The sequence below is a fragment of the Macaca fascicularis genome, chromosome 17 (genome assembly GCF_037993035.2).
Source record: "Macaca fascicularis isolate 582-1 chromosome 17, T2T-MFA8v1.1".
NCBI lineage: Eukaryota > Metazoa > Chordata > Mammalia > Primates > Cercopithecidae > Macaca > Macaca fascicularis.
In genome coordinates this window covers 104,027,909-104,053,913 of record NC_088391.1, presented here as the reverse complement: position 1 = coordinate 104,053,913, position 26,005 = coordinate 104,027,909, and the positions used below count along the sequence as shown (strand labels likewise).

The 26,005-nt window shown below is 49.2% G+C and overlaps 2 protein-coding genes across 31 annotated transcripts in view; one reads left to right on the top strand and one right to left on the bottom strand.

Moving 5' to 3' along the window:
* The first annotated feature begins 161 nt into the window (after nucleotides 1-161).
* On the top strand, nucleotides 162-9,003 carry ATP4B (ATPase H+/K+ transporting subunit beta). The gene is made up of 7 exons (XM_005586320.5): nucleotides 162-323; nucleotides 3,436-3,564; nucleotides 4,979-5,092; nucleotides 5,227-5,426; nucleotides 6,600-6,656; nucleotides 7,804-7,905; nucleotides 8,733-9,003. The coding sequence occupies exons 1-7, from the start codon at nucleotides 212-214 to the stop codon at nucleotides 8,892-8,894; spliced, it is 876 nt and encodes a 291-aa protein (XP_005586377.1). The 5' UTR covers nucleotides 162-211; the 3' UTR covers nucleotides 8,895-9,003.
* Nucleotides 9,004-19,075: 10,072 nt separating this feature from the next.
* TFDP1 (transcription factor Dp-1) overlaps nucleotides 19,076-26,005 on the bottom strand; it is a 58,145-nt gene continuing 51,215 nt past the window's right edge. For 14 of the 30 annotated variants that reach the window (XM_074021526.1, XM_074021533.1, XM_074021543.1 and 11 more), the window contains 5 exons: nucleotides 25,779-25,847; nucleotides 24,173-24,324; nucleotides 23,644-23,810; nucleotides 22,452-22,530; nucleotides 19,076-20,500 (listed from right to left, as the gene is read on the bottom strand). In XM_074021526.1, coding sequence (XP_073877627.1) covers nucleotides 20,353-20,500; nucleotides 22,452-22,530; nucleotides 23,644-23,810; nucleotides 24,173-24,324; nucleotides 25,779-25,847 — 615 coding nt within the window. In that variant the 3' untranslated portion in view covers nucleotides 19,076-20,352. The remainder of the gene's footprint in view (nucleotides 20,501-22,451; nucleotides 22,531-23,643; nucleotides 23,811-24,172; nucleotides 24,325-25,778; nucleotides 25,848-26,005) is intronic. The other 16 variants (XM_074021529.1, XM_074021536.1, XM_074021547.1 and 13 more) reach the window with 2 other exon arrangements.

Here is a 26,005-nt window from a genome sequence, read left to right as displayed (position 1 = left end):
CAGGGGCAATAGCCAGGCTGCACTGGGCCCCTGGTGTTTGGTGAGGCGATGGCCAGCGCTGATAACTCGGCCCTGGACTCTCCCTGGAATCCTTCGCCTGCCATGCCTTTGACCTCTGGCAGAGGAAACTATAAAGCCGAGGCGGGTGTCTGGTCTCAGTCAGGGCGTAGGGGGTGCAAGGAGCAGGCGGGAGGCTCCCAGGCCAGGGACGATGGCGGCGCTGCAGGAGAAGAAGACATGCGGACAGCGCATGGAGGAGTTCCAGCACTACTGCTGGAATCCGGACACGGGGCAGATGCTGGGCCGCACCCTGTCCCGGTGGGGTACGTGAAGGGGGTGGGCCGGTTGGGTGCATGGAGGGGGCTGCTCTGAGAACGTGGCCTCCAGGTGAGCTCAGGAGGAGGGGAGCAGAGGGCCCCTGACAATGAGACCCAGATGCTGCCCGGATGGCATGGATGGGCTTTGGCCAGGGCCTCACTGGCCTCCCAGGGAAAGTGAGGGTCCCCAGAGCATCCTGAAGGCTGAGTTGACCTGGAGCCCCGACTGCAGAACGCCAGTGGAGGGCATCCACAGACTGGCCCCAAATTCCAGCCATATGCCTGACAACAGCATTTTAAAAGTATGTTTCCAGTGAATCATTTTTAAAAGAATGTGAAAGGTGGTCATGGCGATTCCTTGGTCACACAGATTCACTCAATAACCTGAATACGGGGCTCTGCCGAGATGCAGCTGCCAGCCCCTCTTTCTGGGACACCTGCTGGCGTCCAGATGCGGAGGTGGGGAGTAAACCAGGCCTGCCTCAGCCTGTAGCACCTGTGCCTTGTGTGAGGTCCGCCCTGCAGGGTCCTGTCCCTGTGGCTGCGCAGAGGTGCGGGCGGCCTGGCCCTCCTGGGAGGAAAGCAGATGCCTGGGCCTCCAAGGCCACACAGGCGGTGGAAGCATCTGCCTCTACATCAGGACTACCACACCCGTTCCGGGAAATGCCCTCACCCCTCACGGGAGAGTCTGGAGGAAGCACCTGCCCGCTCCCACCTCCCCCGGTGACCCCTGAGCCTCAGATGCAGCTGCACTGTCTGGCCAGGTGCTGGCCCTGGCTCCCAGGGAAGGTTGGGCCCTCCTCAGTCCCCATGGTACCTGGCTCTGGGGGTCCCAGCGCCGAGGTGGGAATGCAGAGCCCCAGGCCTGTCCCACCTGTACGTGTAGCTGAGAGGTAGCAGGAACACCCGCGACACACTGCCAAGCCCCTCACACTCACCACAGTGCTGGTGAAGGCCGCGGTCCTCACTGGAGGCTCCGCAGTATCAAGGGGCACCAGAGCCCACTGGAGCCACAGTGCATTTGAAGTAGAACAAATACCCCGTTCTTGAAGACGAAGGGACCGGGGGCGGGGGTGGAGGCGGAAGGGCCTCCTGGGCCAGGCGGGGCAGCAGAGCAGGAGACCAGGTTGGGGAGGGAGCTGAAGGTGGGGACTGGGCCGGGGGCTGCCGGCCAGGCCCTTGGAAGCCCCATCTTCTGAGCCATTCTAGATGCTAAGACTCCCACGTGCCGCCTCCTGGCTGCAGGACCACAGAGAACCTTCCGGAATGGTCTCACTGCCCGGTTGGTAGACGTGGCCTCTGTTTAAGTATAAGAAAGTCTTAGGGCCCCGGGAAAACACAATTCAAGTGAAATGACAAAAACAAAAGGAATAGGACACGTTATGTTTACTAATGGGAGGACAGGTGCAGGTGTGAGAGAAGCAGAGTGAGCAGCATCTGGCCGGCCCCGGGAGCTGGTGGGAATGGGACTCTCACCTCCCAACCCCTCCCCTGTGCACTGCAGTGTGCCCTGAACACCGTGGTGCAAGCGGGGGCCCAGGAAGTCCAGGACGCACAGCCCACTTGAGCCTGGGCCCAGCCTGGCCAACCTCGGGCTCCTAGCTGGGAGGCAGGGCTGAGCCACCTGGTGGAGCTGAGAATCGCCATGAAGCGGGTCGGCAGCCACTGGGGAGACACGCACTGCCCACGTCTCCACTGTGCACCACAGGCCTCAGGGTAGACCCACAGGACCCGCAGCGGGGAAACGGAGACCTCTGCCTTCACGGCGTAGGTCCCTGGGGGGCAGGCGGCCAAGTCAAATAGAAGCCACAGCAGGAGTGACCTGAGAACACTGAGGCAGAGACCTGCAGGGCCAGCACCAGGGAGGTGCCAGGCATGATCCAGTGAGAGAAGAATCCTCTCCACCACCACTGGTCCCACGTTGCTGAAGCTGGAAACCCAAAACTGGAGACTGAAGCCAAGCTGCTGGTGGCCACAGGCCCCCGCCACACGAGAATGCTGCTACCAGGGACGCCCGGCAGGGAAAGGAGGGACTCAAAGTGGATGCCAGGTGAGCAAGACCCAGCCCTGAGCCCAGCCGGTGCTGAAGGGACCTGGCTCAGAGACCTGCGCTGTCTCAGCTCACAGGAGGGGCCCCCCCAGAAAAGGACACACGGTCCGCAGGCCACAGCCTCTCATCACAGCTCAGAGCTCCGGCCTCTTGGCCCCACGCTCCCTTGCTTCTCTCTGACTTGGTCCCGCTCTTTGGTTGTGTTTTGGGTCACTGGAGAACAGCTCACTAAGCAGAATCCATGTCACATCACCGGAGAGGAGGAGGAGGCCCAGTTCATTACAGACTCTTCCCAGAAAGAGAAAAGCCGTGGCAAACACACAGCCGTCCTCTTCCTGGCGGTGTCTCCGTGCAAATGCCTGCGGCGATCCACACAGGCGAATTTACAGAGACAAGACAGCATCCAGGAGCCGCCTGTGTCCAGGAGCCGCCCATGGCCGCGGGGACGGTGACCTCCGTTAGGCTCTGATTCTGAGGGGAAGCTCACAGGAGGGTCTCAGAAGCAGATGAGATGAAGCCACACCCTGAGTGGCCAGTGCCCGTGGATACCCCTGCTTCTGAGAAGAGCCATCTCCAGGGCCTCCCTTCCTCTTCCTGATGTCCTTGTGGAAGCAGGGCCGGCCATGCGCTTCCAGGCCACACTACAGGTCACCATGGGCAGGACCTCACCTCTCTGCCTCAGTTTCCCTTTCTGTGATGGGGAGAACCAGAACTCCCCTCTCAGAGGGCCCTTGGCTCCTGCTGGAGCTGGGATGGTGGCGCAGCCTTGGACACATCTCGAACAGCAGCTGGAGTGAAGTCAGCTGGGTGCAAGGGCCTCAGGTCGCAGGATTCTGCCTACGTGGACATCGAGACAGGCAAACGCAGAGGCAGAACGTGGCCGGTGGTGCAGGGCTGGGAGGGGAGTGCAGCGACGGTGGGGACGGGGTTTCTGTTTTAGGGGAAGAGAATGTTCTGGAACTAGGTAGGGAAGATGGTCACACTACATCATGGACGCGCTCAAGGCCATCGAATTGTGCGTGTTAAAATGGCCGACGTGGTAAATTTTGTGCCTGCCTTGTGTCGCAGTGTGGATCAGCCTGTACTACGTGGCCTTCTACGTGGTGATGACTGGGCTCTTCGCCCTGTGCCTCTACGTGCTGATGCAGACGGTTGACCCGTACACACCCGACTACCAAGACCAGCTACGGTCACCAGGTAAGTGCCGGAGATGCTGCCCCCATGCCATGTGACAGGCTAGGCTGCTGCCTCCTGGGCTCTGGAGATGCCCAGGGGGACCCGTGCCTTTCCCAGAAATGAAGCCCAGAGAGGCCAGCCCGGCAGCCCCAGGGTGAGCCACACACCCCAGCAGGTGCCCCCGAGGCCGGCCCCCAGCCCCCGAACTAGCTTTAAGAGCAGCCCCAAGGCCTAAGTGGCCCCTTAGTTTCTTTCCATGAGGAAAATGACCCCAAATTATAAAATCTGACTTTGGCTTTAGTTTTAATTATGAAACAGAAGGGTTTTGTTATAGAGACAAGTTTTTCCATCCACTTACTTCCTACGCTCGGATATGCACATGGAATGTTTCTGCAAGGAGGTACAGGAAACGGTTTCCAAGGCGCACACCTGGGAGACCAGCAGAAAAGAGCCCGCTGGTCACCTACACATCAGCAGGGTGCAAAAACAGAGGAATAGGCATCCGAGTTGTCAGAGGCCACAGGACAGACGTCCCCGTCAGTGTGCAGAGCAAGTGCAGAACCTCCCTTTCCCTTAGACCCTGCTGAAGGCTTTTGTTTTAAACCATGTATAGATGTTATTCTAACAACATCCACAAAACAGCAACACCTAGCCTCAAATATAAAGCCAGCAGCATCCACAGGGGATCGGCTAAGCAAACTGCAGGCTTCACACAATGAAACCGCATTTATGGAAAGAATGAGGTGAGTTGACGCAAAATGACAGAAAAAGAGGCTCCCAATCGCATGGGAAGTGGAAGTGTGTAGCGTGCGTGGCCACTGGGAAGCGAGTGGCGTGTGGATGGTGGGCTGGTCCTAAGGACCTGAAGCAAACACACGTTTCTGCATCTTCTGTGTTTCCACAGAAACAGGAGAGTGTGTAAAGGACGCACATTTGACAGTTCACGTTGGGAAAGTCGACGGTTCTGGGTTTAACTCCCCGCTGTGTGCATCCTGATATTCAGTTTTACAATTAACATGTTGTTAGACCACTTTTGTTCTTAACCAAAACCAGTGAAGACTTTTCTAATGTGTGTTCAAATACAATTTTACATAGAAACCCAGCTGCAGCCTCTGGATTAGTCATCACCTAACAGAGCAGGCACCCAGTGGAAAGAGCCAGCCACCACCCCCCGCCAACCCCACCACAGCAGCCAGCCAGGTTTCAGGGCCTCTCACACCCCAGGCAGAGCCGGGGCAACTCCCAGGAGGGCCCCGGGCCACATTCTAACCATGCTGTCCTGGGGGTCCTTCCTTCCTGTGCTGCAGACAAGTTTACTCCGAGGAGGCTCCAGGGTTGGGCCACAGCCTCGGGCGTATCCTCAGCCACTTCAGAACTGATGGCTTAAAAGTGGTGAGCATTTGGAGACACTAAACACAAAGGTCTCTCTCTCCAGGGGTAACCTTAAGGCCGGATATTTACGGGGAGAAAGGCCTGGAAATTGTCTACAACGTCTCTGATAACAGAACCTGGGCAGACCTCACACAGACTCTCCACACCTTCCTAGCAGGTAAAGTGTGAAACATCTCCACAGCTGCGACTTTTTTTATGAGAAACTGGCACTCAGGGCTCAAGGCCTTCCCGGGGGGCAGCCGGGCATCAGGGCCAGAGCAGGACAGGGCTGGCAGGTGCATCCATCTGCAGGCTACTCTCCAGCAGCCCAGGAGGACAGCATCAACTGCACCTCCGAGCAGTACTTCTTCCAGGAGAGTTTCTCCGCTCCCAACCACACCAAGTTCTCCTGCAAGTTCATGGCAGATATGCTGCAGAACTGCTCAGGCCTGGCGGATCCCAACTTCGGCTTTGAAGAAGGAAAGCCGTGTTTTATTATTAAAATGAACAGGGTGAGTACTGAGGGTCTCCTTCCGGCGCCACTACAACAGTGCGGTCAGGGCCTCTCACTCATCCCCACCACAAGGAGCACATGTGTCCCGACTGGGGCTTGCCCAAGCGGGGACAAGGACTCCGGCCTCACCACCCTGTACCTTGGTTTGGCACACACCTGTCCCATTTGGCTCTTAGACACAAATTTAAAACCACTCGTCAGACACCAGCACATAGCTGGTCCTCTAAAACACATGGAAACACGTGAACAGGGGTCTCTGTGAGGCCAGGGCCCCCTTCAGGGCGGCCAGAGATGCCAGGGCCAGGTAAACGGGTCTCAAGTTCTGGAGTCAGGACTGGGAGGGGTTTAGCACCTTCTAAAGCAGAGGCTTCCAACATGGGACCAGGGGCCCCTCGAGGGGTATGGGGAGGTGACCCCTGAGCCAGGCTTGAGCAGGGCAGATCCTGGCCAGGCAGAGGGCTTGGGGCCACCGCTCCATGGACCAATCAGCAGCTCTGTGCTAGGCCTCTGGGCAGCTGCGCTGTTCGTTTCCCACTTAACAGGCTGTACACTTGTGCCCTCCACACCTCACGGGTCCCTCTGTCAGCCAGGGTCTCAGCACTGCTGGCATGGAGGGGCTGTGACGGGGGTCCCAGCAGGGCGTGGTGGCCACTGTGCCCGTCTCATGGCAGCTGCCACCCTTGGAGCACAGCAGGGGATGGCTGGGGCTGGAGAAGCCCAGGGAAGAGGTGTGAGGAAGGAGGCTGAAGGCACAGGTGGACCAGAGAGAGTTTTCCAGAATGGCTGTGCAGAGCAGTGGGCGGACCCAGCCCTGCTGTGAGGCAGGCCAGCCCGTGTTCTGTTTCAGCACTCCACCGCAGACCTGGACACAGTTCGAGAGCTAAGACCACCCCGCCCTAGCTCTGCCACCTGCCAGCCACCTCCTGAAGCCTGGGCCAAGCGGCCTGCTAATGGGTGGGTTGGGGGAGGGCTGTGGCTCCAAGTGATGAGTTAGTGACACCTATGGGGATTCCTCCAAGGGAAGCCGCAAACCAGACCAAGGGTCCTTCTCAGTCCTGGTCAGAAAGCCCAGGCTGGGGCTGGCCAGGTCCCAGCTCCACGGGTGGGTGCTGCTGCACCTCACATGGTGGTGGGGGTGGGGAGCAGACACACTCAAGCTTTTCCCTTCTAGATTGTCAAGTTCCTCCCCAGCAACGGCTCGGCCCCCAGAGTGGACTGCGCCTTCCTGGTGAGTATGGCCGCACGGTGGGCAGGGCTGCCCCAGGAAAGGAGCTTGTCAGGGTCGTGCTGGTTCACGCTGGGCATGGCCCACCTGGTTCTCTCCAGGAATGTAGGCCTCGGCCCCGTAAGCCAGATGTAAACACCACCGAACCATCAGCACAGCGAGTTCCACCATGGGGGTTAAAAACCCAGCAAGGGAAACACGATGCTGTTTTCTCATCATTTTGCTTCCAAACGCATCTGAGTAGCATATCACCAGCACGTTTCAAAATGCTTGGTGGCCATGTGGAAAGACCAATGTACATCTACCAGTTCTGTTCTTTTTATGTGCTTCTTTACAAAAATATTCCAGCTTGCCAGCAGCTACAGTTGTTTGTGTTTAGTATACAGACTGCTAAGAGTTGGCATTGATCTCAGGCTAATTCCGCTTTTTAAGTCAACATTTTTTAAAACTAAATTTTTTAAATTAAATGTTTTCTAAGGTTTGCTTCCACCATTACACCCAAAGGCAAAGGTTTCACAGCATGGTTCCATTACTGCGTGGAGCCTTCCCACTCGGGTGTCTGAGGGAACCTCACTTCCCTCGAAGCCTCCACTTTCCGTGTGGGCTACGGGGGTTTGCTTTTCCTTTTTCAATTTATTTGGGCCACACCGTGGCTCCTGAGATTCTAACAGATCCAAAGCACCCTTCAGCTGTTTGTTGATGACCCTGAGCTACCCACTGAGCAAGTCTGTGCTTCTGAAATGAGAGGGCCCCAATCTCACAAAAACATGTGTTCACTTGTCCCTCTCACACCAACTTGTAACCCAGTTGTGGCAAAGCAGCACATGCCACTGAACAGTGGCCATCCTCGAGTGTGGACAAGCAAGCAGACTCCCAGCTTCACCCACCTACATCATCCTTCCAACACTTCAAGTTGTTAGAAGCACACATTGAGGGGTCACTGGGCATTTTGCATGCTAACAAATCATATCCTTGCTGAGATCTCAACACTGAGTATAAAGATTGCATCTGATTTATGCTAATTATGCAATAAAGCATTTATGCAAGCACCTACACAGTGCACATGTGCACACATGCACACAAATGCAACACACAGATGTGGGCACACACCAGCTCCCACCAGACTCAGACAGTGGCCTCTCCTCCCCAGGACCAGCCCCGCGAGCTCGGCCAGCCGCTGCAGGTCGAGTACTACCCTCCCAACGGCACCTTCAGTCTGCACTACTTCCCTTATTATGGGAAAAAAGCCCAGGTAGGTTCCTTCCTTTCACACTTCCCTCTCACACTTGGCCAAAGGAAAGCAATAAGCACCTTCATGTATAAAAATGAAACAAAAGTGAACAGTCTGCGTGTTTCCCAAGCCCAGGTTCTTGTATCTACTTGGAAACATTCCTTTCATACAACATGAAAATACAACTCTAATTGTTCTACCTTTTTTTTTTTTTTTTGGAGACAGAATCTTGCTCTGTCATCCAGGGTGGATTGCAGCGGTGCAATCTTAGCTCACTACAGCCTCAACCTCCTGGGCTCAAGTGATCCTCCTGCCTCAGCCTCTGGAGTAGCTGGGACCACAGGCACACAACACCATGCCCAGCTAATTTTTGTATTTTTTGTAGAGAAAAGGGTCTCAGTATGTTGCCCAGGGTGGTCTTGAACTCCTGGGCTGAAGCACTCAGCCTGCCTCAGCCTCCCAAAGTGCTAGGATTACAGGCATGAGCCACTGTGCCCAGCCTAATTTTTCTACTTCCCAGATCCTCTAAAACAACTGCATATCCACTTCAGAGACTTTCCTCCACGTCACGTGCTTTTCCTGTTTCATTTTTATGTTCATCATCATAAGAGTTTGTAGCTGAATTTACTCCTGGTATTGTCTGTCCCCTAAAGACCGTTGCTCTCCATTCTTACATGAGGGGATGTTATCTCAGCAAATTCCAGGGCATGCATTCGGTCACGACCAGTCTTACACAAACGAGCTGCTCCTCTGCACCAACCTGACTGTTGACACTTCCCTTGCTTAGTTTTCTCTCCTTAACTTCAGAGATTTTTGAAACACCTGTCCTTTCCTCACTCCCACTTCAGCCTCACTACAGCAACCCTCTGGTGGCCGCGAAGCTCCTCAATGTCCCCTGGAACGCTGAGGTCGCCATTGTGTGCAAGGTCATGGCAGAGCACGTGACCTTCGACAATCCTCACGACCCGTATGAAGGGAAAGTGGAGTTCAAACTCAAGATTGAGAAGTGAAATGGTTTGCGCAGGGGTCCTGGGCACAGCCTGCGGTGTCGCTCATGGACGCCCTCATGGTTGGGCTTCCCTTGCTCCTCAGCTCCCTGCCAAATCATACCCAAAGTGGTTTAGAGCAGCAACAGTGTTGTCAGTGTGGGAACTCCAGAGAAGTGCCCACAGTGAAGGGCCTGCTCGCGAGTATCAGTTCTTCCTTCTTGAATTCTTACAGTTTTTAAATGGAATTTGCTACTATAAGAATGTCCAGCTAACATGGGAACGCCAAGGCAGCAACTCTAATTTACCAGGTTGTAAAAACAATTCGTCTTCTCCTGTGTAGACATCACTTTCTTATTATAATTTATTTTTCTACACTTCAATATGAACTGCCCACATTAATACAACAACTATTAATGCACTGATATGAAACACGGCTTACACTAATGACATTCTGAATTCTTGCTTTTAAAATTGCAATTCCTATGTTGTAAACATAAAATACATTAAAGTTACTCTTATTGTATGAAAAAAAAAATCATGTGTTTCCTGATATGGGAGAAAAATTAAACCAAACACTTCCTTAAAAATCTCATTCTAAAAGTCTCAATTGCAAGTCAGGGAAATTACAAAAACCATGTTGGTGTGGGTTTGTCACCTAAGGATGCTCACAGCTCCGGGAGGCAAACAGTGGGGAGTGAGGGTGTTGGCAACCTGATGGAGTTTAAAACCCAATTAGTTACAAATACACTTCTCGTTCACCAAGAACAAGTCTCTCTTCCAGTTAGCAACTCTAACCCTTTCAGAAAACTGAAATGAGAACATTCTCCCAAACAAGCAAACCTGCTCTTGCTGAAGGCCACGGGCTGCTCACCCAGACGGCGGTGTGAGGCCTGGGACCTAGTTTCACCACTGAAGGCCACGGTTGCTCACCCAAGTGGTGTTGTGCGGCCTGGGCCCCAGTTCCACCACCGAAGGCCACGGGCTTCTCACCCAGACGGCGGTGTGCACCCTGGGTCCAAGTTCCACCACTGAAGGCCACGGGCTGCTCACCCAGACGGCGATGTGTGGCCTGGGTCCCAGTTCCACACGCTCAGTAGCGTGGCTGTTAGTGCCCAAAGGGCCCCAAGCACAGCGACTGACACGTGGAAATCTATCGACCCCCAGTAGATACAAAATTCAAGAAAAACGGTGTCTGAAGAAAGATTACAAACCTTGCAGATACGTTGTAAGGTTAACGAAATCAATTTACGGACGGAAGGCGCTGTACCCAGCATCTCCACTGCTTACTCCATCGGTAAAAACTGCTGGCAAAGGTCTCGGCACAGACGTGAGTTTACCTCATGGGACACGTGGCCACACTCACAGTCTGTGCTTCTTGGAGGGAGGGGCTTGTGTGCAGCTGACGCCGCTGGCTGCCCCTCAAGCTGGAGACAAGGTGGAAGCACAGCTGCGGCTGGACGTCTGAGGCGGAGGGCGGGACGTCTGAGGCGGAGGGCGGGACGACTGAGGCGCAGGGCGGGACGTCTGAGGCGCAGGGCGGGACGTCTGAGGCGCAGGGCGGGACGTCTGAGGCGGATGCGGGGACGTCTGAGGCGGAGGGCGGGACGTCTGAGGCGCAGGGCGGGACGACTGAGGCGCAGGGCGGGACGTCTGAGGCGCAGGGCGGGACGTCTGAGGCGCAGGGCGGGACGACTGAGGCCCAGGGCGGCGGTGGCCGGTGGCGCAACACCAGTGCGGAAGACGAGGTACCTGCAGGAGGCGTGGGAGCTTGTGGAATCAGGTCCTGAGCCCAGGACGCTCCATTATGCTGGGCAGTGAAGATTCACAGAGAGGGAAGGAAATTAGGGGCTACGCGCCAAAGACTTAATCTGAGTTTTAATTTTGCCTTTGAGAAGTCAGTGGAGCGCTCTTTCAGGAACCCGGAAGGCAGAAGACAAGTCCTTGACTGACCCGAGGCAGTGCGGGAAAGGGCGGCCGTGCCAGCAAGGTTGTCTGCGAGCCCGGGGTCCTCGAGGACAGCCGCCCCGCTCACTGGGGACACGGGAGGAAGCTGAACCGGGAGGCGGTCATGCTCCCAACCAGGAGTAAAACAGCGCTGCCAGGCACAGAAACGAAGTGGGCGGTGACACCAGAATATTCCAATGAACGCAGCCCTCGACGGTCTTAAGCCTCACATTCAGATCTCAGGTTCATTTTTTGGCACATGGAAAATCAGTTTTCCCAATACCAACACTCAGGCTAATATGTGGGACACCTGGGTCACCTCAGTAAGGTCATGCCATGCTGAAGGTCAGAGGTGACACCACCTCAAAGTGACGGTGGGGCCATGAGAGTTCATCCCACCCGACTGTCAAAGTCCACCCAGCTGGAACCCAACACGCCTGCCACGTGTCCCAGGGCCAACCAGAGCCCCCATCTCCAGGCCCTCACAGAACCCTAGCCTCCACCTCCCTCCCCAGACTCTCCATGGACACCAAAGCCCCCTTCTTTCTTTAGAGGCAGGGTCTCTCTATGCTGCCCAGGCTGGCCTTGAACTCCTGGGCTCCAGCAATCCCACCCACAGGGCACCCCTGTGCCCGATCAGAGCCCCTTCCTGATGAAGCCGGGGGCTGCTCCCGCGCCACCCTTCAGAATCACCAGTCCTAGTTTCAGCCCCAAGGCTTGGAGGGAACCACAGGCACAGGAAGCTCGCTGCGGGAAGCCACGGTGCACCAGCAGGTGCTGGCTGCACATGCACCCAGACGGAGCGCTCTGAGGCACGACTGCCCGCTGTTTTATTAAGTTCCACAACCCTTGAGATGCTTAATGTAATTCAAGATTAGGAAAAAATGACTCTTCTAAAACTAGTCTTTTATTGGAATTTTCAGTGATTTAGCCAACTCAAAACACTTAGCTCTCCTTCATACCTTCTATGTCTTTCCAATTTTTTTTGTGGCAAAATACACATAACATAAAATTTACCATCTTAACCACTTTTAATGCACAGTTTGGTGGTGTTGGGCACATTCACAGGGTCCTGCAGCCACCACTGCCATCCACCTCCAGGCCTCTCCATCCTTCCAAAGAGAAGGTCGGTCCCATTCAACACTTATTCCCCACCCCCTCCCTCAGCTCCTGGCAACCGTTCAACTTCCTGTCTCTATGATTCAAAGACTCTAAGTACCTCATATAAGTATTTTATGACTGGCATATTTCACATAGTATAACGTCCTCGAGGGGCATCCATGTTGTAGCATGACAGGATTTCCTTCCAAAGATTTAAGATTTCGCTGTCTGTACAAACCACACTTTGCTTGTCCACTCATCCATGGATGGACACTTTGGGTGCCTCTGCTGTTCAGCTATCCTAAATAGTGGTACGTGTAGACGTGGGTGTACAAATGTCTCTGGGTATATACCCTAAGCAGAATTGCCGGGCATAGGGTAATTCTGTTTTTAATTCTGTGAAGAACAGACATTTGGTTTTCCATAGTGGCTGTGGCTCTTTACACCCCCACCAACAGTGTAACAGGGCTCTCTGCCTTCTCCACATCCTCGCCAATGTTTATTTTCTATTTTATAGGTTAATCTATGTTGCCTTCATGATAGTGACATTGAGCCCCTTTCATGTTCTTACAAGCCATTCATAGACTTTTCTTTGGAGAAATGCCTATTCAAGCCCTTGCCTGTTTTTAAATCAGTTTGGTTGGTTGTTGAGTTTTAAGAGTTCTCTATATATCCTGGATATTAATTACCTACCAGATACAGGGGCTGTGCACATTTTCTCCCATTCTGTGCATTGTCTTTCTATGTTGACACTGTCTTCTGATGCAAGAAGGGTTTCTATTTTCATAAAGTCCACATTGTCTATTTTTCCCTGTGCCTTTGGTGTCATATCCAAAAAAATCACTGCCAAATCCAATGCCATGAAGCTTCTGCTCTGTTTTCTTCTTTTGTTTTTTGAGGCAGAGTCTCGCTCTGTCACCCAGGCTGGAGTGCAATGGCACGATCTCAACTCACTGCAACCTCTGCCTCCCGGATTCAAGCGATTCTCCTGCCTCAGCCTCCCGAGTAGCTGGGATTACAGGTGCGCGCCATCTCACTGGGCTAGTTTTTTGTATTTGTAGTAGAGACGGAGTTTCACCTAGCTTTTACAGTACTAGCTTGACAATACTCACCTCTTACAATACTAGCTTTTATAGGTGCCCACATATTTACCTTTACTGAGATCTTGATTTCTTCCTTTGGCTTCAAGCACGTTGGCCAGGCTGGTCTCAAACTCCTGACCTCAAGTGATCCACCTGCCTCGGCCCCCAAAGTGCTGGGATTACAGGAGTGAGCCACTGCGCTCGGCCACTCTTGTTTTCTTCAGAGAGTTTGACGGTCTTAAGCCTCACATTCAGATCTCAGGTTCATTTTTTTTGCACATGGAAAATCAGTTTTCCCAATACCATTTGTGAAAAGACCACCCTTTCCCCATTGCATGGTCTTGGCTCCCTTGTCAAAAAAATCACTTGACCAAGTATGTGAGGGTGTTTGGCAGGGCTCTCTATTCTATTCATTTAGTCTGTAGGTCTTTCTTTATGTCAATACTGCTCTGTTTTGATTATTATAGATTTGTAGTTTTGAAACCAGAAGTATGAGTCCTCCAGCTTTGCTCTTCAAGATTGTTGGGGCTATCTGAGGTCACTTGAGAAATTCTGTATGAATTTTAGGATGAGATTTATTTCTGAAAAACAAATCATTGGGACTTTGACAGGGATTGCATGTAATCTACAGATTAAGTTGGGTAGTGTTGACATCTTAACAATACTGTGTTCCAATACATAGCCATGGGGTGCGTTTCCATTTGTTAATTCTTCTTAGCAATGTCTTGTCATTTTCATTCTGTAGGTCTTTCATGTCCTCCAAGTTAATTCCTAAGTATTTCATTATTTTGATGCTATTGTAAATGGGATTTTTTCTTAATTCCCTTTTCAGATTTTCATTGTTAGTGTACAGAAACACAAATGACTTTCATATTTACTTTACAACCTATAGCCTTGCTTATTAGTTCTGTTTTTTAGTGGATTCTTTCAGATTTCCTGCATATAAGATCATATCAACAAATGGAGATAGTTTTACTTCTTCCTTTCAAATACAAATGCCTTGTATTTATTTTTCTCATATAACTGCTTCGCTAGAACTTCCAGTACTATGTTGAATAGAAAAGGCCAGGGTGGGCATCTCTGCCTTGTCCTTATCTCACAGGAAAAGCTTTTAGTCTTTCACCTTGATGTTTGTTCTCTTTTGAGTTTTTCATATATGGCATTAACTATATTGAAGTAGTTTCCTTCTATTCCTAGTTTGTTCCTTTTGCCATAACAGGATGTTGAATTTTTTATTTTTTATTTTTTATTTTTTGAGACGGAGTCTCGCTCTGTCGCCCAGGCTGGAGTGCAGTGGCCGGATCTCAGCTCACTGCAAGCTCCGCCTCCCGGGTTCCCGCCCTTCTCCTGCCTCAGCCTCCCGAGTAGCTGGGACTACAGGCGCCCGCCACCTCGCCCGGCTAGTTTTTTGTATTTTTTAGTAGTGACGGGGTTTCACCGTGTTAGCCAGGATGGTCTCGATCTCCTGACCTCGTGATCCACCCGTCTCGGCCTCCCAAAGTGCTGGGATTACAGGCTTGAGCCACCACGCCCGGCCAGGATGTTGAATTTTATAAAATACTTTTTGTACATCACTTGTGATGATTACAGCTGAACACAGTGGCTCACACCTGTAATCCAAGCATTTTGGGGGGCCAAGGTGGGACGATAACTTGAGCCAGGAGTTCAAAACCAGCCTGGGTAACACAGAGACCCTATCTGTGCAAAAAGATAACAAATCAAAAAATTAGCCTGGCATGGTGACACACACCTGTAGTTCCAGCTACTTGGGAGCATAAGGTAGGAGCTTGAGCCCAGGAGTTTCAGGCTGCAATGAGCTATGATCAGGCCACTGTACTCCACCCTGGATGACAGAGCAAGACTCCATCCCTAATTTAAAAAAAAAAAGCTTTTAAAACAACATTGAGATGATCATGATTTTTGCTTTCATTCTGTTTATGTGTGTATTACAATGATCAATTTTCTTATGTCAAAATATCTTTGCATTCTAAAAATAAATCCCACTAGGTCATGCTGTGTAATCTTCTAAAGACGCTGCTAGTATTTACGTTGTATAATCTTTTAAATACGTTGCCAGTATTTTGTTGAGGATTTCTGCATCACTGCTCCTCAGGCATCTTGGTGTTTTGTGCTTGTGGTGTCTTTGGCTTTGATATCGGGGTAGTAATGGCTTCACAGAATGAATGAGAATGTGTTCCCACCTCGTCAATTTTTTGGAAAAGCTTGAGGACTGGTAGTTATTCTTCAAATGTTTGGCAGAATTCACCAGAGAAGACACTAGGTCCAGAGAAAGATTTTAAAGTACTGATTCAATCTCCTTACTAGTCAAAGGTCTATTCAGATTTTTACTTATTTTTATTAAATCTGGGTAGGTTTTATTTCTAGGAATTTGTCCATTTCATCTAGGTTTTTTATGTTGACATATAATTGTTCCTATTATTCTCTCATAATCCTTTTTATTTCTGTAGAGCCAGTAGAAATGTTCCCATTTTAATTTCTGATTTTAGTAATGTCAATCTTTCTTAGTATACCTAACTAAAGATTTGTTGGTTTTATTGATGTAAACACACTTTTCAGTTTCTTGATTTTCTCCATTGTTTTTCTGTTCTCTAATTTTAGCTTTGCTCTAATTTTTGTTAAATTGTCTTCCCTCTACTTGCTATGGGTTTAGATTTTTTTCTAATGCCTGAACTTATAAAGTTAGGCCATTGATTTTGAGATCTTTCTTGTTTTTTAATGTAAGCGTTTATAGCTATAAATCTCCATTATCACTGCTTTTGCCACATTTAAGTTTTGGCATTTTCATTGTCCTCTAAGTATTTTGTAAAATCTCCCCTGGTTCTTCTTTCATTGTTTAGGAGTGCGTTGGTTAATTTACATAATTTTGTTAATTTTCCAGTTTTACTTGTTACTGATTTCTGACTTCATCTCCTGTGGTCTGAAAAGATACTTGGCATGTTATCTATCTTATTAAATCTACTGAGACTGAATTTGTACCTAGAAAAATGTCCCATGGAAACCTGGGAAGAGTGTGCATGCTGTAGTTGGGTGGGTGTTCTGTATATTCATGTCTGAGATCTAGTTGGCTTACTGTATACTCTATTTCCTGGTTTTTCTGTCTGATTGAGAGTGCTATATTGAAATCTCCAACTATAATTAAAGAGCTATTTCTCACTTCAATTCTGTTAGTTTTTGCTTCATGAATCTTGATGGTCTGTCATTAGGTGTGTAAATGTTTTTAATTGTTTTATGTTCTCACTGTACTGAAGCTTTTATTAATATATAATGTCCTTTGTCTTTTGTAATTTTAAAAATTTAGTCTACTTTGGTATTACTGCTCTCTTCTGGAGACTATTTACACAGAATATCTTTTTCTATGCTTTCACTTTCACCTATTCATCTCTGGATCTAAAGTGAGTACTTTGAAGACAGCATGTAGGTTGATCACGTTTTTATCCACTCTATCAGTCTTTTGATAGGAGAATTTAATCCATTTACATTTAAAGTAATTACTGATAAAGACTTGTTATTTTGCTATATGGCATATATTTTTCCATATGCCCTATAGCTTTTTAGCTCTTCTTGCCTCTCATTTCTTGTATCACTGTCTTCTTTTATGTTAAGTTGGCTTCTTGTAGCTAAAGTTTACATTCATTTCTCATTTCCTTTTCTGTAAATTCTATAGTGATTTTCTTTGTGGTGGTTACATTTAACATCCTAAAGTTGTAACACTTTAATATGAATTTGTACCAGCTTACCTTCAATAGCATAAACAGTTCTCCTTTAAAGCTCTGTTCCCACCCCTTTAGGTTGCTGATACCACAAAATTACCTCTTAGTACATTGTGTGTTCAAAAACAAATACTTCTTTTAAATACATTAGTCTCTTAATCCTGTAAAAAACAAAAAAATGGAGTTACAACCTATTCTTACAATACTAGCTTTTACAATGGCCCATATATTTACCTTTATTGAGATCTTGAATTCTTCGTTTGGCTTCAAGCTGTTGTCTACCATTCTTTTATTCCACCCTGCAGGACTCCCTTAAGCATTTCTTGCAGGGCAGGTCTAGCGGCAGCACATTTCCTCAGCTTTTGTTTATCTGGGAATGTCTTAATTTTGCCCTCACCTTGTCTTAACTGAAGGACAGTTTTGTCAGCTGTAGGATTCCTGGTACCCAATTTATTGTTTTTCTTTTAGCAGTTTGAATATACTGGCCCACTGCTTTGTGGCCTCCAGTTTCTTTTTTTTTTTTTTTTTTTTGAGACGGAGTCTCGCTTTGTCGCCCAGGCTGGAGTGCAGTGGCCGGATCTCAGCTCACTGCAAGCTCCGCCTCCCGGGTTTACGCCATTCTCCTGCCTCAGCCTCCCGAGTAGCTGGGACTACAGGCGCCCACCACCTCGCCCGGCTAGTTTTTTTGTATTTTTAGTAGAGACGGGGTTTCACCATATTAGCCAGGATGGTCTCGATCTCCTGACCTCGTGATCCGCCCGTCTCGGCCTCCCAAAGTGCTGGGATTACAGGCTTGAGCCACCGCGCCCGGCCATGGCCTCCAGTTTCTGATGAAAACTCTGTGGATAATTTTAATGGGGGCCACTTGTATGTGATGAGTTGCTCCTACTCTGCTGCTTTAAAGATCTTCTCTGTCTTCTGAAAGCTTAATTATAATGTGTCTCGGTGTGGATCTCTGAGTTCATCTTACTTGGAGTTCACGGTGCATCTTGGATGTTTATATTCATATCTTTTATTAAACTTGTTGCATTTTCAGTCATTATTATCTTCAAATATTCTCTCTGCCCCTTTCTTTCTCTTCTCCTTCACAGACCTCACAACATGTGCACTGGTCAGCCTGATGGGTGTCCCGCGGGCCCCATAGGCTCTGTTCACTTCAATCTTTTCTCTTTTTGCTCCTCAGACTTAGTTATTTCCATTGTTCTGTCTTCAAATTTGCTACTTCTGCCTTTGAATCACTCTGATGAATTTTTCATTTGTTACTGTACTTTTCAGCTACAGAATTTCTTTTTGGTTTTTCAGATTGTCTGTCTCATTATGATCCTTGCATTTGGTTCTATTATCATTCTCTTGACTTTCTGCACATATTCTTTGGCTTCCGTGAGCATCTTTGACACAGTTGTTTAAAAGTATTTGTCTAGTTTGCCTGCCAGCAGATCCTTTCCAAGGACAGTTTTTTTCCCTTTAAATGGGCCATACTTTGCTATTTGTTGGTATGCCTTGTCACTGTTTGTTGAAAACTGGACATCTGAATCTATTACTGTGGTAAAACTCTGAAAAGAGGTCTCCTGTTCCCCGGGATTTGCCATTTTTGTTATTGCTGTGTTTATTGTTTCTTTGACAGCTCGAGGCTATACCTGTGCCGTGGTTCAGCCTGAGGTGTAAACATAAGGTCTTCTCGGGTCTTTTCTGAGCCTCTCCCTGGGCAGCCCCGTATATACAGTTGATTTTGTACATCCTAGTCTTCAATGTCTGGCTTCCAAAAGGGGTAAGAGAAAAATGAAGGAACAGGGGTTGGGGTAGAAAGCTGAAATGGACCAAAATTAACTGCAATGTGCTGACCAAGCCTCCCTTGAAAGTTTTCAGCCTTCAGTAGATTCCAGTTACAGAACAGCTGCATCAGGCAGATCCTGCCCGCAAGGTAGACGTCTACCTGGGGAGCCAGATTCCTGGTGCTTCCTATTCCGCCATCTTCCCAGAATCCTCTCAATTTTATTCTTGTTCTCAAAGTCAAACTTTTAAATTTTGTCTCAATTTTCATTGTGAAAAAGGGCCAAGGAACTTGGCTTATCTTTCTCTGCACCACAGGCACCAAAAAGGAAGGTGCCTCTTTGCCCTGTGTCCACCAAGACCTTCACCCTTGGCCACCTTCCACCTTCAGGGTAAGCTCCCAGAGGATGTGCCTCAGACAACATTTGGTGGGGAAGGGGTTCACACCCACAGGGACCACCCAGGCCTAAGGCGTCTGGGCCTAACAACCTACTTTCTCACTCAAGTATAAAGTAAAACCAACAAGACAGACAAATTTCTAGATAATAATCCTGAATTAGAGAAACACAGCTTGTTTAAAATGCCCATGCGCGTTTTATTAATAAAAACTAACAGTGCCAAGTTAAACAAGTCAAACAATTAAAGTCTCTTTATATTCCATAAAATATTACAGAAAAGTTTATTTGTGTTTCAATAAAAAGACTATCGTTTTAGAACAGGCAGCTAATAGCAACTGTGCAGTTAATGGGTTTTGTGAATAAATTTTAAAAGAGACTACTGCCTGTCCTTAAATTCCTTTTTCTTTTTATAAAAAAAGAACTATTAAAAATGATTGACAAATTTTGAGTTAAAAAATTGTTAAAACATTCTCTATATTTAATTTCAATTTTATAATAGATTACAGGAAGATGCTTATGAAACAAATACATTTGTTTCAGTAGATGTCTTTAAATGATAGACTTATAAGTATGTAAACAACTATATAATAAAAGGTTTCCAAACACTGCCTGTAAGAAATCAGGCAAATTTTACCATAAGCAATAAACCATTCCAAGCCTTCCAGACAGTCTCCATAGCCGCACCAGCGTGGCAATAAGCTTTAACCAAACAAAAACAAACAAACAAAAGCACTTCGCAATTTGTTGCTGCAAAATAGGGAGAGAAAAGAGTGTATAAACTTGATGGAATCACAACAGTCAATATAATTTAAGGGACAATAAAGTCAATAAGGTTGATGGTGTTTATTGTTTAAAAAGTCGAATTCTGCTGTTTGCTTAGGGCTGTTTAGAAAGTCGAATTCTGCTGTTTGCTTGGACACCGTACCACTGAACAAACTCCACAGTCTCGCTATCCGCCAGCAGGGGCGCTGTCCAAACTCATGGCAAATAAGTGGCATCAGGGGGCGCCGTCCAAACTCACGGCAAATAAGTGGCATCAGGGGCGCCGTCCAAACTCACGGCAAATAAGCGGCATCAGGTGCTCACCGTCCACAACAGGAGGGTGTTTTATTTTCATGGATGTGGATGAAATACAATTTCTTCAGCAAACTCAGCAAAAACTTTTCAGGGGCAAAAATGAACTCTGCACTTAAAGAAAAATAGCAAATGAAAACACAAAATCCTAAAAAGTAAATAAACGCTCTGCATCAGCACACTGGTATCAAAACACACATCCACAGCACATCCTAATCCTACGGGAAACAATCCTTGCTTATTAGAGGTGCATATCTAAATTCAATAGCTTACCAATATCTTCTTGGGAGTAGGCCAAAAGGAACAGAAAACCCACATTAAAAAAAAAGTTTCTTTTCCTAAACGTTTTCCTGAAGCTGAATTTGAAGTGGGGAGGACATCAGTCGTCCTCGTCATTCTCATTGAAGTCATCGTCCTCCTCATCGTCCTCCCCGACGTAGGACACCGGGGTCTCCACCCTGGAGCCGCTGTACTGAGACCCATTGGAGCTTGTGGCCAGCATCCCATCTGCGCCGTTGGTCAGGTCACTGCAAGGCAGGAGGCGGATGAGGGGTGGTCAGTGCAGGGCAGCCCACTCAGCCTCCCCTCGCCTGAGGGCCTGTGGCCAAAGGACAGGCAGTGCCCCACAGGTGTGGGTTTTGTCATTCACACAAACAGAACTGGAAGGTTGTGAGTGTCTGCAGTAGAGCACACCAGCGCTCTGGCACTCACTCCATCCCTGTCTGGTTCTCTTCTAGCCCTGTCTCCTGGCATCCATAACAACAGAAACAGGAGGCCGAGCAGTCACACGCTGCCTCTCCCTCACTCATCATTCCATCAGGAGCAGTGCCCCAGAGGGAACAAACTGTAAAACCATTAGACCCCTCCCTCCAGGACTTTCACTCATAACCAGCAACAGGAAAAAAGAGAGCCTGGGGCAGGACCGGATGAAGTCCAGAGTATGGGTCGAATCTGGCAGCATGGACTGAGAACCCAGAGGGTTGGCAGCACCACAAAAACCTACCACCAACCAGAGCTCACAACATTCCTAACATTTAAAAATGTTTTTCAATTAACATAAACCCATATGTACATATTTTAATACATTTTAATGGTATTTAAAACACTACAATAAAAATCAGTCAATGTGCCTTTTGATGAAGTAATTCCGTATCTTGGAAACAAGTCAGAATGGTGAGAAATTCAGCCATAAAGCTGCACACTGTAGTTTTTCTTATAACTGGGAACTACCTAGATGTCCTTTCATGAGGTACTTTTATAATATGTCCTATCATGCCACTATGAAAATTGGTATTTGGTAATAGCTTCGTTTCTATTGTTATGAAAAACTGACGAGTCTGAAGAATCACATCCATAAAAAGATTATATGATGATAAAAGTCCTAAAAATACCCGTATCCCACCTCATGGAAGAACCAGCATTAAACATGTTAAACGTGTTTACAGACGGACCCCTACACGTTCACACATAGCTACAAGAATCGGCCTGTCAAAAGCTTGTCACCAAAGTCCTTTCTTCCATCACCATCTCACTGATCCTTGCCACAGATCAGTAACTCATCAATCACCAGTCTCACCTTACAGGTGAGGAGGCTAAGGCTGGCAGAGGCTGGCTTTGCACCTCCAGAGCTGGCCAGGAAGCTACACGTGCCTGACACACCTGTTACATCTCATGGCTACAGCACATCCCAACGCAGGCTCAAGCGCACTGCAACTCACTATGTCGAGCCCTGTTATCCAGACCCATAGGTTACTAAGTTCTTATATTTCTAATGAAAGATTTTATTAAGATTATAATATAAAGTAATACTATATATTGTATCACAATGCAATATAATAGTTAATAAAATAATTGTTTTGTTAATATTTACCATAAAAGGTATATTTATCTTTGAAGCACTAAGATCAATACCTAGGGACATCATTCTACTCTATGGGATTGCAGGTTATAGATTAAATACAAATTTATTTAAATAAAGGCCCTTTAATAGCATAGAAACTATATATATTAATACAATAAAATGTAAGCTGAAAAATGCACGGAACAAAATATGTGTGCTGTGACCGCAGATGCGTTCTGAAAAATACATGCACTGTGACCGTTCTGAAAAAGACGTGCACTGTGACTGCAGATGTGTTCTGAAAAATGGGAGAAAAAAACCTAGAAATACTTGCTGTTACTTGGGCTGCCCGGGACAGGAGGGTTTGGGTGGTTTTCGTTCCTACTTTATTTATTAGGTGATACTTTGAAAAAATCCACCACCATGTATTACTTTTAGTTTTTAGTGAGCAAAAACCAACTGAGACAAGCAGGGAAAGCCACACAGGGAAAGCCAGCAGGGCCCCACTGCCTGGACAGACAAGCCACATTGGAGCAGCCTCGGACCTGATGGCCACACGAGACGGCTGCCCTGCCTTGGCCCCTGGACCCTGGGGGAGGCCTAGACGATGCCTCTCCCACACCCTCAACCACTGTCACCTGGCAGAGAACCTTGTGCCGTTAGACGTGGAACCTGCCGTCGTGATGAACACGCCTCCAACAGTTCCCTGAGCCATTTCTGAAAAGGGAAAGAAAATAAGCGAATGGTCATGAAACAGAAACAACACAAGACGCACAGGCCACCAACAAAATGACACGCAGCGCCACAGGACAGACGGCTGGAAAAGCTTCCAGATATCCTTCACTTCTCCAGTATTTTCTGCACTGTGCCACGGAGCAGGACATCCCTGTGCAGTCACATAAGCCTGTCTTCTCTAAAAAGGCACAGAGAGCCTTGCAATAAATACCTGCACACACTGACTTACAAACGGCACACGTGTGCTTCTGCATCAGTATCACACCCATCGTGAAACAGAACAGAATGAAGTGTCGAGCTGAAACCCTCTTCCCACAGCCCATCCTGGCGGTTCCACGAAGCACAGGACAGAGGCCGGGGTCAGGGCTCAGCCCACGTGGGCGGCCGGAGCCCACTGTCACCTGACAACATGGACCAGCCAGATTTTCACAAGATCTGGAGTGGTTTAGGAGCTCAGGGAGGAATCTCTGACCCTCTCGGGGAATAAATCCACACCCCAAGTTTAGCCTGACAAGAGAAGGATCAGCAGATATGGCACTTTCACAATTTCTCACCTTAAAGCCATTCTGCTGTCAGTGGCTGGGACCCTACGGCCCCACGGAAAGAATTCACCAGAACAGAAAAAAAGTTCCTTCAACAAAAGCTCCTGTGCTCCCGGCCCTCCGGAGCAGGACGCCAATGACTCTGAAACGCTTTTTCTTGGTTACTTTGCCCTAGTGACCAATCAGCTACCATCAGTGGGTGGGATCAGCAATCCAACTGCACTTCTCAAAGAATGTCAACTTCTACTTCTGGGCCTACGTGGAGGGTAAAATCCTGACTTAGCATCTCCTCATACAAACCACACGGGAAATCCACACCAGCCACCTGCAGACTCAAGGCCCCCACATCCAGTGGGTGATGGCACTGGCTGGACCCCGCCCCAGCCACACCCCCGCCCCCATGCCCCTCATAGCCCCTTTGTCTTTGCTCCTGGCCCTACACACGTGGGCCCAATCTCAGCAAGACACATCCCAAGCTGGGAGGGGAGGGCGCCATCCGAGGCTGGGAGCCATTCCTCACACAGCCACGCCGGGTTGTCTGGGCATCGCTGACCTGTCACGTACGGCTCTAGAGCCTTGGGGACCAGACTTCTGGCCATTTTAAGGTCTTCGGCAGAGCAGCTCCCCGACTCCAGTCCACAAGCCATGCCCATCCGCTTCAGCACTTCTATGTCATCGTGGATTTCAAATGTGTTGTCAAAATTAAACAGATACTCAAATCTGAAGGGGAAAGGCACAGTCAGAAACACAGGGTCTCCCAGTGGAGCCGGTAACCGGTGGGGCCAGGACAGCTGACCCACGGACCGCCACACACAGCCTCCACATTCCCAGTCATCAGCATCTCCTCACAGAATTTACAAACTCCGCAGTAAATGAGGTGAGAGGCAAATCGAGGTCCATTCTCCCAGGACATGCCCTGAGGCACACGCTCCCGGGACACAGCCTCCCACCACCCCACAATGGACAGCAAACCCCGGCTATTTGTGCAACATTTAAAACTTGTCCTCGTGACAATCCCAAAGGGGTCAGCTCCCTCAAAAAGAGATAAGCGACCAGAGAATGGCTCCCCGCCCACAACCTACTTGTCATTGGAGATGCTGCAGTCGATGACCGTCTTCTTGCTGGTGTTGACGATGATGAAGGGCAGGTGGATGACTGAGTTGGGTGGCGGCGGCCGGCTGGCCTGCTGCTCTGCATGCCGGTTTCTCTGCACCAGGTTCTTGAAGGCAATTTGCTAAAAAAAGGAGGAGCCAGGTGGCCCGTGGCAGCACGAGAACACAGTCCCTGTGCTCGAGGGGTCCTCACAGCCCTCCCTGCGCCCAGGCAACAGTGAGAAGTTGGCCTGGACATCTGAAAAGGCCAGCACCAGCAGCTGGGTGCTGACCTCTGCAGCCCAGGGACAAAAGCGCTCAGGAAACGAGATCCTGAGGGAAGAACTAAGGGAAAGCGGGCGCATAGCCATCCGGGCCCGTGATAAAAGTGTCCTCCATGGGAACAGTGCTCACACCTCACAGTCATCTGTGCCCGTGATGAAAACGTCCACCACAGCAAGGGTGCTCAACAAAACACCAATTTTGGAAGTCGATTTCTTGCTGTCCTTCACCCCTCTGAGGCCACCCACCCCCGTGGCACCTACAGGGTGACAGCCTTGGAGGGGTGCCATGCCGTGGACTTCGCCCACCCTGGGAAGTAGAACGCGGAAGGGCCCGTGTGTTGCAGGGGTGCTCCTCTGGGGGAATGGGCCCTGCAAGGCTGAACCCAGGGCCAGGGCCTCAGGCCCCAAACCAAGTGTTCCACTTGGAGAGAACTTCTCTGCTATTATTGTAGAGCCAGGAGATTCCCTTCCTCTCCCGGCCACCCTGGGTCTATCCCCGTTAGGCAGGTACTAAGGCACTGGCAACCAGGACTGTCCCTCCTGACAGACTCTGTGGCCCTGAGCAGCTCTCGCCCACGAGTCTCCATCACCATGGCTGCCACACCATCCCCTCTGGGAGGGCTCGAGCACACCTCGGCCAGAGCAGCAGTCAGCTCTGCACTGAGCACCTTGCACACGACCCCCTCCACACCAGACACGGGGCCCCCAGGGGTGCCGCCCACCCTCAGCACTCAGTGGGAGGTGGGGAAGGCCAGCTCCAGGGCCCTGATCAGCACTGTCAAGACCCAGGTGCATTGCGCCCACCACAGTTTTACATGCCTCGCCTGGCACCTGGGCCTTGGGTTAAGCACCTCTGAGGGGATTTTTCAAATGCTGCTTTTGCATGAAGTCATCCCTCCATCTGTCTTTTGGCTGTTTAGACACTGTGACGAGGGATACACACATACACATGCACACACACAGGCACATGGATGCAGGCACACACACGCAGGCACGCACACACATGCGTGCACACACACGCAGGCACACACGCAGGCATGCACACACATGCACACACACAGGCACATGGACGCAGGTGCACACACACATGCACACACACACGCACGCATGCATGCATACGCACACACATACACAACCTCGCTCTGGGAACACGGCCCACATTCAACACCTATGAGATGAACTCACACTCAGAATCTTAAAGCAGTCATTTAATTTGCCACACAGGAGCGTAACCCAAGGCAGTATGTTGCTGTTATAAAACTAAATTAGTAAAATAAAAATTACCCTGCCTCCAAAGATATGTATTCTCTTACCTGTAGAATAAGTTCTTGAAGTTGAGACTGTTTCTGTTTTATTCTTTCAAGTCTCCTCTGTCTTTCCACCTTCAAAAACAAACCCCCCATGTAGAGAATCATCACGATTGTTCCATACAGTGCATTTTACAACCCGCATCCTCAGTGTTACCTATGTTTACCTTGAATGTAATCGAAGGGATATGGACAAATCTAGACATAGCAGATGCCACAAAATACAGGTGAGT

Coding starts and splice junctions, on each gene's coding strand:
- ATP4B (XM_005586320.5), top strand. CDS start 212: ATGGCGGCGCTGCAGGAGAAGAAGACATGCGGACAGCGCATGGAGGAG. Junction 324..3,435: donor CCGCACCCTGTCCCGGTGGG/GTACGTGAAGGG, acceptor CTTGTGTCGCAG/TGTGGATCAGCCTGTACTAC. Junction 6,657..7,803: donor GAGTGGACTGCGCCTTCCTG/GTGAGTATGGCC, acceptor TCTCCTCCCCAG/GACCAGCCCCGCGAGCTCGG.